The sequence below is a fragment of the Ostrea edulis genome, chromosome 3 (genome assembly GCF_947568905.1).
Source record: "Ostrea edulis chromosome 3, xbOstEdul1.1, whole genome shotgun sequence".
Classification (NCBI taxonomy): Eukaryota; Metazoa; Mollusca; class Bivalvia; order Ostreida; family Ostreidae; genus Ostrea; species Ostrea edulis.
In genome coordinates, this window is record NC_079166.1 from 30,276,860 (window position 1) to 30,293,566 (window position 16,707).

The window sequence follows — 16,707 nt, forward strand, 5'->3', positions numbered from 1 at the left end:
GGAATTTCATATGCAGGAAATTGTTGTCACGAAAATCTTGATAACGCAGCTAAGGGTTGTAGAGAAGCGGAGCGGATCGTAAACCCTTGTTAGCGAAGACGAGTTTCCATTGGCTAACATCAACCCGTCGGGGAGAAGGCGGCCGTATCGAAGGTTGGACTTGAAGACAGTTTTCTTCAGTTGAGCTTTTTATTTACACAGTTTAGTAATGTCATTGATAGATGTATGAATATAATGATTGGATTAATGTGGTTAAATTTCTTTGGTTTAGTTTTGGGGGTCGTCACTCATTTGCCAGCAGTGAAAGGTATGTTTTACGATTATATTGAGTGCTAAAAGTGCGTAACTTAGATGAAAATGCATGTAAAAGCCTTTATATGAATACTGTTCGTTTCCAAACATTCGCTTGTTGTAAAACTTCGTATGAATTTAAAGCTTTTCAGAAATCTGCATTTAAGTAAAATACAAAATATAATCTATACTTGTTTTGTCCAGTGCGTGGGTCAATTTTGAAAACTTGGAAACAACATCCTGCCACTAAACCGGGGGCCTCAGGGAAATGAATTTAATCGACGATCATGTTAGAGGTTTTTAACTTTTCTTCAAATTATTTGCTTATGATAATGGTAACGATGAAACGTCGTGTATTGCATTAATATAAAAAAGCAATGTTGTGAAGTTGTAGATGATGGTCTTTTATGCATATTATCATTTGTTATACTAGTAAGTGAATCAATAAGGCTCATTGGAGTTAAGAAATGAAACTTAAAATTTTATTGTTTGATGCATGTATCAAACGAAAAATTGGACGGAAAAATTCATTAATACGCGTAGCGCATTGATGAAAAAGTTCTCCGAAAAAGTTTTCCGTCCAATGTTTCGTTTGATACATGCATCAAATGTGGTAGTTGTACGTAGTCTAGTTTTATATAATATAATTTTCATTCACATTCATTCACTTCAATACAGATTGCGCTGCGCTACATACTAACTTTGTGATGTGTGTTAAAGGAACATAAACACCCCTTTTAAATGTAATGGTTTAATCTGTAAGTGTCCAGTTAATACTTAACTTGGATTAGTTCATGTATCTCTTAGGTGTCATACTTGTTTTGTCATCTGATTGGTCTTAGTATTTTGTTCTAGCCAATAGGAAGTCCTGGCGGGAATCCTTGAGTTTTAATGAACTAGTTAAGGAAACCTAATTTTGAACGAGATTCCAAAGGGTGTTGCCATTAATTGAGTTCTTAAAAGTATAAGGCATATTTTATTTATAGAGGAATTGTTAACACCAACAACTGTCATTATAAAAGAGTTTTAAGGAGCTTCACCTTTATTTCGGAAGTTGTAGCCCAGTTCCATAAACTGGGTTATTTTCATCGTTTTCCCCACTATTAATCGAATCTGCGACCTTAACCATCTTGTGGATTATCTTTACCCAAGACCGGTTACAAATTTGGCGCCCAACGTGTTTCCTACCTGAAGTCGGCTAATTGGTGGTTTTACCGCGTACTCCATTCCGTGCACGATGTGAATAAAAATCACTTGATGACTTTGCGATTCGTTGGAAATACACCGGAAGTCGCATTCTAACTGTGGGCTATGACGTAAACATTCTTCTCGGACTTCAGTGTTGTGGTATATGTTGTGTTTTGTGATACCTTGCGACCTTATATGTGTCATTCATGTCTTCATGCGTGTCTGTGGCTATGATTCATTGACAGGACTGGTAAGCTCATACTTTTGTTATCTCACGAATATATTGCCCTGTGTGTAAATTTAGATTGGCACAATATTTTGTCACATGGCTCAGCTGATTCAGATATCAGCTGTTGAGTAGGTAATTTGATTTTTTTCGGTCATTTCATTTTTGCCTATTTATTTTGTGTTAATCTTTTTTTTAACTCACGAATACTTGTATTGCGCTTAAACCTGTATGACATGTGCAAGATTTGTGTTGAAAGAGTATAATACGTAGATTAACATTTAAAACACTATCCACGAAAATCCGGAAGCTTATATTCAGGTTAAACTAAATATTAAAACATTTGACCTTGAACTCTAGCAATAAGATCCGGTAAAAACAAAACCACGTTGTTGAAGTTTGCTGGTAAAATCAAATGGTTGTTTTCTTTCAGCTTGTGGCACGATACTCAGCTTAATGATTTAGGCAAATCTGAAATCATCTCCCCCCCAAAACAAAACAAAACAAGGGTTACTACGATCTAGCTTATATTGAATCACTTACCTAAATGATGATGGTGGTGTGTGCAGTGTCGCTGTCAGCAAGTGCAATGTTAGTACAAAACAAACACACCAAATGTCAAAGGGTATCAAAAAATTGACTTATGTCTAGATGATTAGAATATTTATTACCTTGCTTTTTACGCACTGAAAATAACCAAATCATCAACAACCAACAAACTAAATCCTATCGTAACAAGTTCTCATTACCACCTACTATGCCATATACGCTGTCAAATTTGTGAAGGATTTCCACAATTGATGGATCTGTACCAAGGCGCATAAGAATCCTTGATGATCCTGAGCGCATTAATCTCCTTATACTCTGTAAAATTGTTCTGCGTAAGAAGAAAATATCTCTTGCTCTGGCTTTCAATTCGAAATGTAGATATATTGACGACGTTTTGTCTATAAAAAATAATAACTTTCATCCATATGTCGATTCGATTTATCCCTTTGAGCTGACATAAAAGATACCACAGATTCGTCCACTTCTACTTCATACTTTATTGAAAGTATACATTAACGGCAAACTGACAACTAAACTGTTTGACAAACGGGATAATTTCACCTTCTCCATCGTCACCTTCCAATATTTATGTAGCAATATTCCATTATCACCTACATATGGTATTTATATATCTCAACTGATTTGATATGCAAGAGCTTGTACTGCATATAGTCAGTTTTTAATTCGAGGCAAGCTGCTGACAAACAAGTTGATGGTACAAGGGTTTCAACAGTCTTGATTGAAGTCAGCATTTCGCAAATTCTATGGTCGTCAATACTATCTAGTTCGTCAATACAACCTATCATTGGGTCAAATGCTGTCGGACGTGTTTCATACCGATTCTTAGGCCGTTCTTGGCACACTGATTTTGACTACGGATAACTCCGTGTACCTGATCAGGATATAGGGCTCACGGCGGGTGTGATCGGTCAACAGGGGATGCTTACTCCTCCTAGGCACCTGATCCCATCTCTGGTGTGTCCAGGGGTCCGTGTTTGCCCAACTATCTATTTTGTATTGCTTGTAGGAGTAATGAGATTGATCACTGTTCTTTATCTTCACCCTTCATTAAACATTTGACTTCATAGCACCACAAGTCATAATAGGTATCCCCTTTCTTATCTCCTGGGAAAACTGACAATTTATGTGCATGAAGTGGAGTAATGTGTTTTGTCATATGGGGACTACTTATCGAACCCAGAGGTTCATAAATTTGATTCTCGCTTAAAAGTTTCTTCGGACCGTCGATATTCAGGTGTAGTCTATTTAGCGTAGCTAACCATCCATTGTCTAAGTTCTGCAGCAGACTTTGTCTTTGGCTTTACACCCAGTGCTTTAAATGCCTCATTTAACTCCTTAAGTTCTGTCTCAGTTAAATCAGATTCCTCTGTTGCTTTCTCTCTACTTCCCGTACCCATGCTAAATGTTTATTTTCAGCCCTAATCTAAATTCTAATTCTAATCCTGAAATTAATATCGATAAGCTATGTATGATTCTAAATGCCTTGAATATTTTCAAACTAATAATATAAAATAACTATATTACCTGAAAGCTAACTAAACTTCATATATAATTTGGATATCTATTAGGGGAGAGTATTGATATTTCGGACAGTACATGTATGTGATGTATTTCGGAAATGTTCATCATCTAACCACTGAACTTAAGCATATTGCATATCGGTTGATTCAACGAACATTTTAAATTGTGCTCTCGGGTTTCTTTGGATTTTTTCCCGGCCATGTATGCCCCATATTAACACTTTTAACACAGTTAGGTAGAATGTTGTAATTTCGGACGGTGGTGTTATTATTTTGGACACATGGTGTTATAACTTCGGACAGTCAGGAAATTCGGTTGTTGCCGTTTATTTCGTGGCTTTTGTGGATTATCTTTACACTCAAGACCAGTTAAAGAATTATAAAGTTTCATTTCTTATCATTTAATCATGTTTTTAAAATAGAAAATCAAATAGTTTCTCTCATCAAAAAGCTTGAATTAACGTTTTTTTTTAAATGGCGTGTAAGAATACTTAAAGGGTGAATTCGATTAAGCGACCCGAGTTACACGGGTAACTAGAGTTGTAAATAAAATTTCGAATTATAGACACTAGTGTTGAACTTGTGTTACTCGAGTATACTCCCCATTTTACCAGGAGTAACAAGTGTTCCAATATGGCGGCGTGTTAGAAAGAAACGTAGTGTGAAGATTAATTTTGTCTATATTTCGTACCAGAAATGTAACGCATCGATAAAAACACGATACGAAACATAATTCTGACACTTAAAATTGAACTGGATACTAAAAGGAAACTTTAAATCGCGTTTGCGAATGCACAGACTGTCGAAATGCTGAATTTACCAGACAATAATAAAACTATATAATGATTTTTTTTTTCGTAATTGGCGTTTACTAATTTTACAAAATGCAATTCTAAATGAGTATATGACAATTAGAAGATATAAAACAATTGCCTATGTAAATACAACAATGAATTTGTTATATTACATTTCCCCATCAGATTTCGCATTTCTTGCGTTCCTACCCTCCATGTTGTAAACAAACACCACACAACACGATATGTTTTATTTTCATATATGGAGTTCATTAACTGAGCATGCGTAAATTCAACTCTAGCGTCACAAGAGTTGCTTTAATCGAATTCACCCACAGGTAACAATGAAAACAATAACAAAACTGGCTGTGCGTTCAGGTCAGGTAGAGTTACTGTGCAGAATTAAATGGATTATTCGCCAATGGTTAAAAGCTGAATTAGGTATAACGGAAGATAACAAGTGGTGACTGGATGTATGCTGCATTGCATTCGAGACGTTGAACACCGTTGTGTCGTAGGGACGGTGGAATGCGACTCGGCTCCTTTTCAACATCAAGTAAAAAACTAAGCATCTCTTCATCTAAATTGCCCTCCTTGACTGAGCCCCATATAACGCAGTTCAATTTCATTAATATCTCGCAGATCAAAAGTCGCTGCTTGCTCCGTCATTTTATCGAACTCGTAAAGCAGATGATACATACCAGTAAGTCGTGTTCCACAGACACTTATATCGCTTGTATAGGCCTAATTACTATAAGAGTACTCTTATATATAATAATTAGGCCTCAAGTGATATAAGTGCCTTTGTCTTCTACCAGTCAGTGTCCTGCTACGTCATCAAGCTGACTATTCTGCCACGTCATCACTAAGCCTTTGTGTGCTGATTCTTTAAATTAATTTGTATTTTATTAACATTTTCGGTTGTGTTTATTTTTGGTAGCTTCAAACGAATACATTTCGTCTACAATGCTTATGTGGAAATTCCCGTTCTATAAATAGCGATAAAATTAGAACGGGGAAGGTGCCTTCCAGAGAAAAGTAGTTCCGCGTGCTTAGTGCAGATCAACTCCGGACGAAAATTTTTTGACTAAGAAATCAAACGAATTTTTCATCTAATCAGCATCGTTGTTCAGTCATTACTTTAAAAGTTATTAAATGAAATACACATCTAACGTTTATGGTTCAAAGTCGCTCTCAATACCTCATGCGAATTTCTATGGACGCCGATTACCAGACGACAGTTATAGCGCAACCACTAATTCTTATTTAATTTATTTGCGATATAGCGGATTCCTGGCGGAATTTTTTCTCACCCCAAATAATTTGAAAATGTTTGAATTTTTATATTCTAATTTAAATATTTTGCCGTCGATAACATAAGCTTATGCAGCGGCGTCACTCGGACAATTTACACGACTGCATGTCACAGAAAAAAAAGTATTGCAAGGGACACATTTCTTGTCTGTGACATAAGTTTGCTACATATGATATTAGACTCTCATTCCCGACTGTAAGACTCGGGATTTGTCATGCCTCGGTCAAATTTGGTATATATTTTCTAATCTACATGTCAGCATCCTGGCATTCCCGGTAATCGGGAAAACTAGCTCGAATGTATAGATGATAAAGCCCATTTTGCATATACATGTGAGCTTGAAATGAAACGTTAAAAATTGATTCATTGTCTCTCTCACAATTACTTTTGTTATAAATGAAGGGACTTCATTCAGTCCTTAGCAGTTGGTGACTTGAACAATGATTGGAACCGTCCACTTTTTATATGTTTTGTACATCCGGTGATCGTAATACTGTAACTTCTGCTTGCCGGAAAGGCTCAAGAAACTTCATGATTGCTTTGGGGTTATTAGTCATAATGTTTAGCACAACTCGGGTTCATTTTCAAGGGTCAAATTGTTACACTTTTATTATATCATTTGACGTGTAAGGAAATGTAAAGAGTATAGTGACTTTAGACATTACACACATTTTCTCCAATTCGTAAAGTTCGAAATAATTTCTCGATATATACCAAAGCTTAAATGAGTTTATGTCCCTCCTCCATTTTAGCTTTGCAGAAAATCGACAAAACTTAGAATGTATTTCATATTACCTATTTTTTTAAATTATGTTCAAGATTTTTCTGGGATTCTAAAGAATCAATTATAAACGACGACTAATTCTTGATATTGCCCATCGCATGGTGATTCGGGTTATAGTAGGTCGTCAGTACAGTATCCCCTTGCTTGTCGTAAGAGGCGACTAAATGGGGGCGATCCTTCGGACGAAACTCTAAAATCTGAGGCCCCGTATCACAGCTGTAGATGTGGCACGATAAAGACCCCTCCATACTCAAAGGCAGTAAGCTCCGAGCAGAAGCCTACATTTTGCAGCCTTTCATCGGTAGTGGTGACGTCTTCATATGAGGGTAAAATTCTCGAAAGGGACGTTAAACAGCATACAATCAATCAATTGATATCATTCTGTACAATTGTACTATTAGTACAGGACATTTCAATAATGGATATCTTTTATGATTAAATCAATTCGTACTTATTTGATTAAAGTCCGATTGTTTGAATACATATTTGTTTTTCTGGTCGCTGGGGATCATTGTACAAAACTTTCGCTGCTTGACCAAAAAGTCGTGCGTTTAAGCTTTGTTTGTACTGTTGTCGAGAGAGATGTAAGAAGTGTAATGCGCATGGTTTGTTGACAAATCCTCAGTATTAAGTTGTGAAAATCGCGGGTTTTCCGATGACACTTTAACAACCGAGGTCCCATGCATGATGCAATGGGTGTTAGCATGATACATCGCTAGTAAGGGTCATCTGTATGTATAAATGTGTATGTTACCACCATGAGGTGGTGATATCTCGATATGAGTGAAAATCTACCATAGGAACGTAAAGCAACCAAAGAAACAAAGTTTGTATGTAGTGAAAAAAGGTAAATCGCAAATTACAGTAAAACATATTTTTAAAAAATACAACTGTGTCTATAGATCAGCTCAACTATCTTGTGTACACACTTTTCACTTAGATCCAAGTTTCGACGTCCCAATCACCAACGTGACGGCCGTTGTTGGGGACACAGTAACACTGCCATGTTCCATCAAAGACCTAGATAACTACAACGTAAGATGATAAGGCTTTGTTGATTTTAATGTGCGAACAAGTGGTGATTTACAAAGGGGTTGTACATATAACTATCAAGGAATTAATTATCTGTGGTTTTGATTCATTTTTGGGTTCGATCATTGCTGACGTTGGAGATACTCATTAACATTGGATTGATCACGAATTTCTACTCATCATCCGCGGCAAACCCCACGAGAAGCTAAGACGTCATAGATTATTAAAGTTCATGGTGTCACAGATTGACCGAGTTCTTGTCCAAATAAATACAAAAGAAATGACACACTGCACAACACTTTACAATATATATATATTTTTTCTCCACTTTTACAGATTACATTTTTGTTTACTACAGTTCATTAAATAAAGTTGGTTTCTGCTTCCACATATGCTCTTCTTCCCAAACTTTGGCGGGCAGAGGTATTATGTGCGAATGGCAATATTTCCTGTATTTGGTCTACTTGTACCTTGGACCTATAATATTGTAACGGGAACCAGTCTGTTTCCGGCCGCAAAGTGCATTCAGTCTGCCCAAAGCATAAAAACTATCAAAGTACCCTTAAACTCTGTACTGAAGGGCGTAATACTAAGGGACAGAGTAAGTCCACTGACAATGTCAATTTACAATGGCTGGTCCTGTTTTTGTTCAACCCAGGTTCAGATATAAGATTCCTAGATTATGATCAACACCTTTGAATAAGAAGAGAGTTTGAAAGTTTTAACATATCATTTATTATAGAATAATACTGAATAATTTGATTGACAACAAATAACAAACAAGTTCTCAAAATAATCTCCAAAAATGTAAACAAAATAAAAAGGTAAATGAGTTAGAAAACGAAAATGAATTGACCACTGAGTAATTAATAACCAAAATAAATTTAAATAACAAAAATAAATAAGGGAAAAATGAAAATATTATGGCCTAAAAAATATCAAAGGAGAAGGGAATAGGCTTCCATACAACACCTAACAAACCCTAAAGCGCATGGTGGCTCGCTATACAAGTAAAACTGTATGTAAATTCCTAAGTATCAAAAAGGCACTAAGCTCAATAATTTCTCTACATAAAAAATAACTACAATGCTGTATAAGGTAAAGTTGTAAAGGGATATCTAATTCAACCTTGAACCAGTCTGACTCTTTCCAGGGACTAAATTACATCTTAAAGAATTTAGACTATTTCCTAAACAGGTACAAAATAAGACTGCACGAGCAGTCCGGGATTTAACCCAAGAGAAGAAGAGAAGAATAGAGAGAGAGCACGAACCTGTGGGTTCTTTAGCCCCTAGCAAAGTGACTTGAAACTGCTGCTGTCACTGTTTATATACTAACTCTAACCAATGAAAATGACTCTAACTAAGAGACTTTGAAAACTGCAGGGTGAAAATCTAAAACGATTTCTGGTGAGTTTAAGGCACTAGCTTTAAACCAATGAAAAGTTAGGAAACAAATTAACTTTGGAATGATTGACAAGATGGAGGCAAATTCAACAGTATAAACAGCACATGTGAGAAAAATAGTAAAGTGAACAATTTACATCAGATTAAGACTTTACACAAAAAATGATCATCTATAGGATGTATAGTAGCATAAACATAAGTAATGAATTAACTATTTAAATGTTAATTAAACCAAAACTGTCACAATAGCAATCTCATTTCAAGAATACATACTGTATCGTTACACAACAGTTTACTATGTACGTAGACTTCATACTGTACATTTGATAAATCCACTATAACATTAATACTGTGGTTTTACATTTTACCACTACTTCTGTATACATCGCATATTTTGCTATACAATGTATATACACGGTACACTGTACTACACGTACAATACGTTACGCATATGTAACTTTACTACTACTCTATGAGCATAAAGTTTTACCCATATTTACTCATTACTTTGATATAATATACTAACTACTGGTACATTATGACGTGTGGAACAATATTACATGTACAATATGCAAACTTGATATTACTTTTACTATAAAGTTGTAGGATAAGAGAAAATGGCAAAACTGTTTGCAATGCATTACGGTATTCACTAAATATATTGAATAAAGATAAACTTATCTCAGAAGTGAAGCGATGACAATCTGGTTTATAGGAGAAATTTGCAAGTGAAGTTTTCAATAGACAGAACACTGGGTGCCAAGTATCTCTGTGCACGCCTTGCCTGCTACGCTCAAACTACTCGCAACTGGTATTTCAAGTGAATATATACACAGGTATCTACATTTAGACCTGGTGAACATCATTAACTTTACCTGTATGGAAGCAAGTTAGGAATAACATTATATACATTTAATTCTTTTGTAGAAGGTTAAAACTAGGGAAAGTATTTTGGACATAAAATGTGACATTCCTTCCCCCTTAAAGAAGTACGAAGTACTTTAGAATGTTTATGTTACAAACACTTTCATACATATATAACAAATAAAATCACTTTTGGAAAACCTGTTTATTTACACTTCATTATACTCGCTGTCTCAATGAATGTTTCCATAACTACAACGGATTTAGTGACGACTCAAATAATCTGCACCGACATTTTCTTTTCCTTTATTTGACCGAATTCTGAATCTATATGGCTGTAACACCAATGTCCATCTCATAAGTCTCGAATTCAACAGTTTTGAGCTATTAAGATAAAGCAAAGGCTGGTGATCCGTTTCAAGAATAAATTCGCGACCAAACAAATACTTGTGAAACTTGTTCACGACCCACACGATTCCGAGACACTCTCTTTCTATGGTGGACTAATTTTGTTCTGCTTTATTTAGCTTTCTACTTACAAAAGCGATAGGTTGCTTCACTTTGTTTTTCTCTTGAAGCAAAACCGCGCCTATACCCCGATCTAAGGCATATGTGTGTACAATAAATATCTCTGAAAGGTCAGGGAGTTTTAGAATAGGTGAAGACGTAAGAGCTTTTTTCAAACCTTGAAATGCAAGTTCCCGAGATCCGTCCACTGAATCTTGTTAGGAGCAAACTTCCTGGTCAAATCCGTCAGTGGGAAAGAGATATGAGCACAGTTTGTGATAGACTTTCTATAAAAATTTACCAAGCCCAGAAAAGAACGCAATTGTTTCTTTGTAGTAGGACGGTTTGCTTCTTGCACTGGCCTTACCTTATCTGGAAAAGGTTGAATTGACTCTTGTCCTACGATATGTCCGAAGCACTCTAACTGATTCTACGCAATGGCACACTTACTTAGTTTGGCTGTTAATTTAGCACTTCTAAATCTCTGTAACACTTCAGTAAGCATGGAAATGTGTTCTTCAAAATTCATATAATAGATCAAAATATCATCAATGAAGTTATCTACTCCAGACATGTCATGAAGTACCAAACGCATCAGTCTACAGAATGTCGCCGGAGCTGTGACGAGACCAAAAGGCATTCTAGTAAACTAAAATAGACCAAGTGGTGTCTGAAAAGCTGTTTTCGACCTAAACGCTGGTGTGAGGGGTACTTGTCAATAACCCCCTGAAAGATCTAAATGAGAGAAATAAGTGTGACTGGCCAATTTTGAAAACATACTATCTATATTTGGCATAAGCTCAGCATCAAATACAGAAATACGATTCAGCGATCGAAAATCAACACAAAATCGGTAACTGCCGTCCTTCTTTACAACCAACACAATTGGTGATGAATACGGGCTATCAGAAGGTTTTATTACACCCAACTGTAACATTTTCCTTACCTCCTCCTTCACTATTTCTAACAAGGCATAGGGAAATTGTCTAGGTACAATCCTCACTGGTTTCTTTGTTGTGGTCTTTACATCGTGTTGCAACACACTGGTACAGCCTGGATTGCAAGTGAACACATCTGAAAACCTACTCAGAACTTCCATTACCTTTTTCTTCTGACTTTCCTGTAAATCTCCGTTGATGTCAACACTGTGAAAAGTTTCTTCATCAGGGATGCTGAGACATTCTACGTCCTGTTCATCAGCACTGATGGTTTCTGCATTTACTGACAACAATATGTTATCCCCAAGAAGCACATTTACCTGATCATGACGATCGATGTACTGTTTCAACAAATTAACATGACAGGTCTTAAGTTTTCCATTGACTTCTATCTGATAATCCACTTTATTTAGTTTATTTCGAATAGTGAAAGGTCCTTTCCACTGCATGAGTATGTTATTGCTATCAGTAGGCAACAAAATAAGAACTTTATCTCTAAGGTATTGGGTACCTTCGACATCTCAATCCATCTCGTGAGTTAGGATCCCAATCTTACCGTAAATTGAGTAAACGTCTCACCTACCTCTGGTCTACTAGATCTAAACTTTCTTTTCAACCCATCTTCAGTCATCTCGAACCTGCGAAGCAGAGCTGACTTCAGTTCATCATAATCTTGAGCTTTAGTTGAAGACATTAAAGCGTACACATCAAGAGGTTTTCCCCTCTTTAAATTTTCTTTAAATCTTCTGAAGCTGACAAACTGTCTTTATATTCATGATAAGCTTTGCGAGGATAATTCAGAGGCTCTCTCGCAAAGATGTGGCTCTATGGAAATGTTTTACTTCTGTAAAGATATGTTCCTCTAGCCATGAATATTGAATAATCAAACTGAGCAGTGAAGGGGTTGGCCTCCGGTAAAACTAATTTCCACGTAAATCCAAGCATCGTTCTGCGTGATAATTCAAATTGGGGAGAAATATTATTTTCAATTCAGAAAGGTGTATTTGTGTAATTGATGTAAAATAAATGTTACAGAAAACAACGTTGATTATTGTAGATAGTGATAGTCTTGCAGGAATTCATGCTCATTATTGTATCACGAATGATCTCTCTTTTGTATTACTTTGATTTTCCCCATCAAATCAACGGTTCACGAAATGGATTAAAAACAATGGTACTGAATTTTAGATACACACTATCTTAGATAATTCGAATCTGTGATATTTTGAATTTGATGATATTCCATATTGATAATTCTTAGTGATATAACGAATCATTGTTAATTCTTCTTTTAATTATCCAATTCATTCAATAAAAATGTCAAGGAATCATAGTATTTCGTACAGTGTAAACCACGATCTTGCTCTTGCTCATTGTGATGGTATTAGATAAAGCTTCATTACTGGAAGATATCTGATGACATAACCTGTTATGTAATGTCTTTACGTGGTAATTTCATTACTTGAGTCACAGAAGGGTTCAGTTTTGCCAGTACCTTCTTTTGTTATGGATATTGAGATAAAGACCTTTTTGCAAGAATTTTATTGACCTGTGCATCACGACTTCGCCTTTGCCTGGAGGAAGGGGTCATAGTTTGAACAAATTTTAATCTACACACACTTGTGAGTTATGTCCGAGACAGGATGTAGATACGATATCGGCAATATTGAAACGATATCAGTACGATAAACCATACTGGGTTTTGTACTGAAGAGAATGTTTAGTCGAAACCGTATTAACATGGAATTATGATTGCTGAGATTTCTTGTCTTGTCGATGTTACACCCCAAATCGTCGCCCCATCCCAAATTGTCGGCGGCGACGATTTGGGACAAGATTGCACTATCATTAGGGACGGCGATTTGGGATGTACTATTATACACCCCAATTCGTCGCCCGTCCTAAATCGTCGTCTGCTAATATTTTATTGACGTTTTTAGGATAGATTACACAGAAGTTATTTCATTGTATCCCTTTTTTCAATTGGGTACATATATTTGTCTGTCTGTCCGCACCCATATCTCCGTCGCCGGCGACGATTTGGGACGGTTGACGATTTGGGGTGTTACAGTCAATATCTGATTTAGAATCTTCAGTTTTTTCTGTCTCGTCGATATCATCGATATCGAATTATTATCGTGTTAACTATCTGCTGAATAATGCATGCAACTTTTTGTCCTCTTTCCTGTAGATATCGACGACATCGTATCGATATAGAATCATGACCGCTGATATCCTCCATCTTGTCAATATCAACGACATCGTATCGAAATTGAATCGTGATCTTGTTGACTATAACGATCATGTGTGCAATTTTCGTTTGAGATATTGTTTCCTGTCGATGTCGAATCCTGATTCTTGAGATCCTCTGTCTTGTTGATATCACCATAATGCGTGCGACTTCTAGTGTGAGATATCCCTTCCTATGTTGTGAATATAATATAAAGTTTGATACTGTATGAAGGGTGATTAGAATGTTCACAGACTCGTGCCACATAATAGAACACTTCTAGTATATTGGTCCCCATAGATATGGCACCAGTAAAAAGTTGTACAGAGGTCAGCTCTATAAATAAACTGTCTAACCCGAACGTAACCGTAAACCGCATGACCCTTGAAAATAACCTTGTGCATTTGTCTGCACAGGCTTGTATCAATAGTGCAATTACTTTCTAGTCAGTTATTTTGCTTGTCCGGTAAATTTTTCGCAGGGTCTCTTTTGGATCCCGTCGCCAAAATTCCTGTATTACTGTGGAATAATTTTAGTTCGTAGGGGCCAATGTTCGTGGGTAAACTAAGTTTGCTGGCTCGTGATGACGTAATTTCGTGAGTAAGCGATATGATGTTACTTGGAGAGATAACTCTATTTGGTTTTAAAAAAATGTTCGAGGACACGTAAATTCAGGGAGTGACCCACAAAATCCACGAATATAATCCCCCACGAACAATGCTGATTCAACAGTAAACAATAAGTACACTCTCGTCTACCTGTATTGTGCAGTGACCGTTGATAAATACTCATAACCATGAAATAAATTCTGTTAAAGTCATAGTATAATGCAATTATTCCATATTCGATAACTGCAGTCACGTGATGTTTGATTCTAATTGAAAAAAAAATCCAAAGTCGAATTTACGATAATCCACAACCAACACTTCAAGTCCATAGTGTACTGTAAATCATAACTTTTTCAATGGGGAATCTGAAACAATAACGTCGGTATCGTACTTGGGACCTCCGTGGCCGAGTGGTTAGAGCATCGCGCTCAAAATCACACGGTCTCTCACTTCTGGTCGGCGCGGGTTCGAATTTCGCTCGCGCCTGTAAGTGAGAAAGTTTCCCAGTTTACTTTCGGAAGGTCGGTGGTCTTTTCTCAGGTGCATTGTGTCTGGGTTCTCTCTTCCACCAATAAAAAACTGCGAGCCACCAGATAACGGAAAAATTGTTGAGTGTGGCGGAAAACATCAATCAATCAATCATGGTCCTTAAAAATAGTGTTGTGGTAAACAATAACTTTGTCAGATGACGAGGGCTACAACAAGTTATTTTTTTCCTCATGTAAACGGTTTTGAATTAATTCTGTCCCGTAAGAATGTAAAAAAGAGTTCAGCTAATATATCTTGAAGCTTCGTACAAGGTAAAATGTTTTATATTGAAGATGATTAGATTCTTCAAACAAAGTATATATTTTTTCACCATCAGCATTTCTTTATTGTTTCCCCTTAACATATCACATTTCCCTTTAGTTGATAAGTCTGAGTTATCTTTATATATGGGTGCTTTGTATTGGAAATTGAAATAGGCTTTGTAATTGGTTAAAAATTATCACTTTGATAAATATTTAGTCTGTAACATACGAAGTCACTCCGACATGTAACATGATTGTTGATGAATTTTCAGAATTCTTGTCGTGTAGGATTCTTGACAAGGATGTTGGCTTCTGGGTATGAAAATCTTACTTTTTCACTCAAAGTACATCCATGTATTAGAAAGTAAATAGTAAGATTTTCTCTCAGAAATATTGAAATTCAATAGCAGAAAAAAAACCACAATGGCCCATATTGAAGATTGAGAGAGAGAGAACAATAAGTGTAAATTTTGAACGGTATTTAAAATAATTTATCTAGATTTTTCTAAAATATTTACTAAGCATAATTAAACCCTTCTTCTTCGTATATGATATTGAATCTTTAGAAGGTGTGATATCAATTTGAGAAGTTTGATAAATTTGTCTTCGCTCGTTGCTTCTCGTTTTGTGAAATGTGCGGGTATCGAATTATTTTTTTCCAGTTGATCTTATATTTAAAGAAATACAACCCATTTAAAATCGAATATGTTGTAATTTGCATTTACAGTTTATTTAGTTGAAACTGTAAAGTACCTAGTAGGAAATTTATTCATGATGTATTTTGATTTACAGAACCTGAAGCATACTACTACACCACTTGCACGAAACGGTACTAAACGATTCTTGCAAGGAACGTTCCGGTGAACGATTTGCACGAAATTTTAATTACATGTAGATTGTTGCATTTGCCTCAATTTTAAATCTAAGGAAAACTGCATTCATTTTTGAGAGACAAAGGATATAAACACCTCTTTTGTCATATTTCAATTAAAAAAAAAAGGACCTTGGAATTTGCGTAGAATATACAACATATACACAGGTCGGTGTTTGCATTATGCAGACAGTTCCGATAAACAATTTTGATGAAAATATTTTTTTATTTAAAAAGAGAAACTTGATCATACAAATGTAACAAGACAAATGAATTATTCCTATACACAAATGAAAAATAAAATAAAAAGATAACGAGGACAGAGATATACATGCCTCTTCACTTGCTAGAAACTACCAAGGTTGAGAAAATGTTATTGGATTTTGCTCTGCCTGGTGGTTTTATAATAAACTGTTTTCTTTCGATTATTTGCAGATGCTCATTGTTGAAAGCCCGTCTAAGAGACATTTTGAAATAATTTGTGAAATTCCCAACAATGTTTACCTGTCCTACATCCCATGCCGAAATTACTTGCACGGTCTGTACGTTTCTAAGGGCGTGGTGTGAACGATCTGCACGATCCTATGGGCTACCCGAAACGATTCTTGCACGAAACGATTTGCACGGAATGGTGAATGGTCTACACGAAACGCTGAACGCTCTGCACGGAATGGTGAACGGTTTGCACGGAACGGCGAACTATTTGCACGAAACGCTGAACGGTCTGCACGGTACGGTGAACGGTTTGCACGGAACGAAACGAAACGCTTTG

At 36.1% G+C, this 16,707-nt stretch overlaps 1 protein-coding gene across 1 annotated transcript in view; it reads left to right on the top strand.

Moving 5' to 3' along the window:
• The first annotated feature begins 200 nt into the window (after positions 1–200).
• LOC125676568 (protein amalgam-like) overlaps positions 201–16,707 on the top strand; it is a 35,516-nt gene continuing 19,009 nt past the window's right edge. Inside the window, 2 exon segments of the mRNA XM_056160440.1 lie at positions 201–307; positions 7,629–7,723. Of these exon segments, the coding sequence (XP_056016415.1) occupies positions 226–307; positions 7,629–7,723 (177 nt within the window). The 5' untranslated portion in view covers positions 201–225.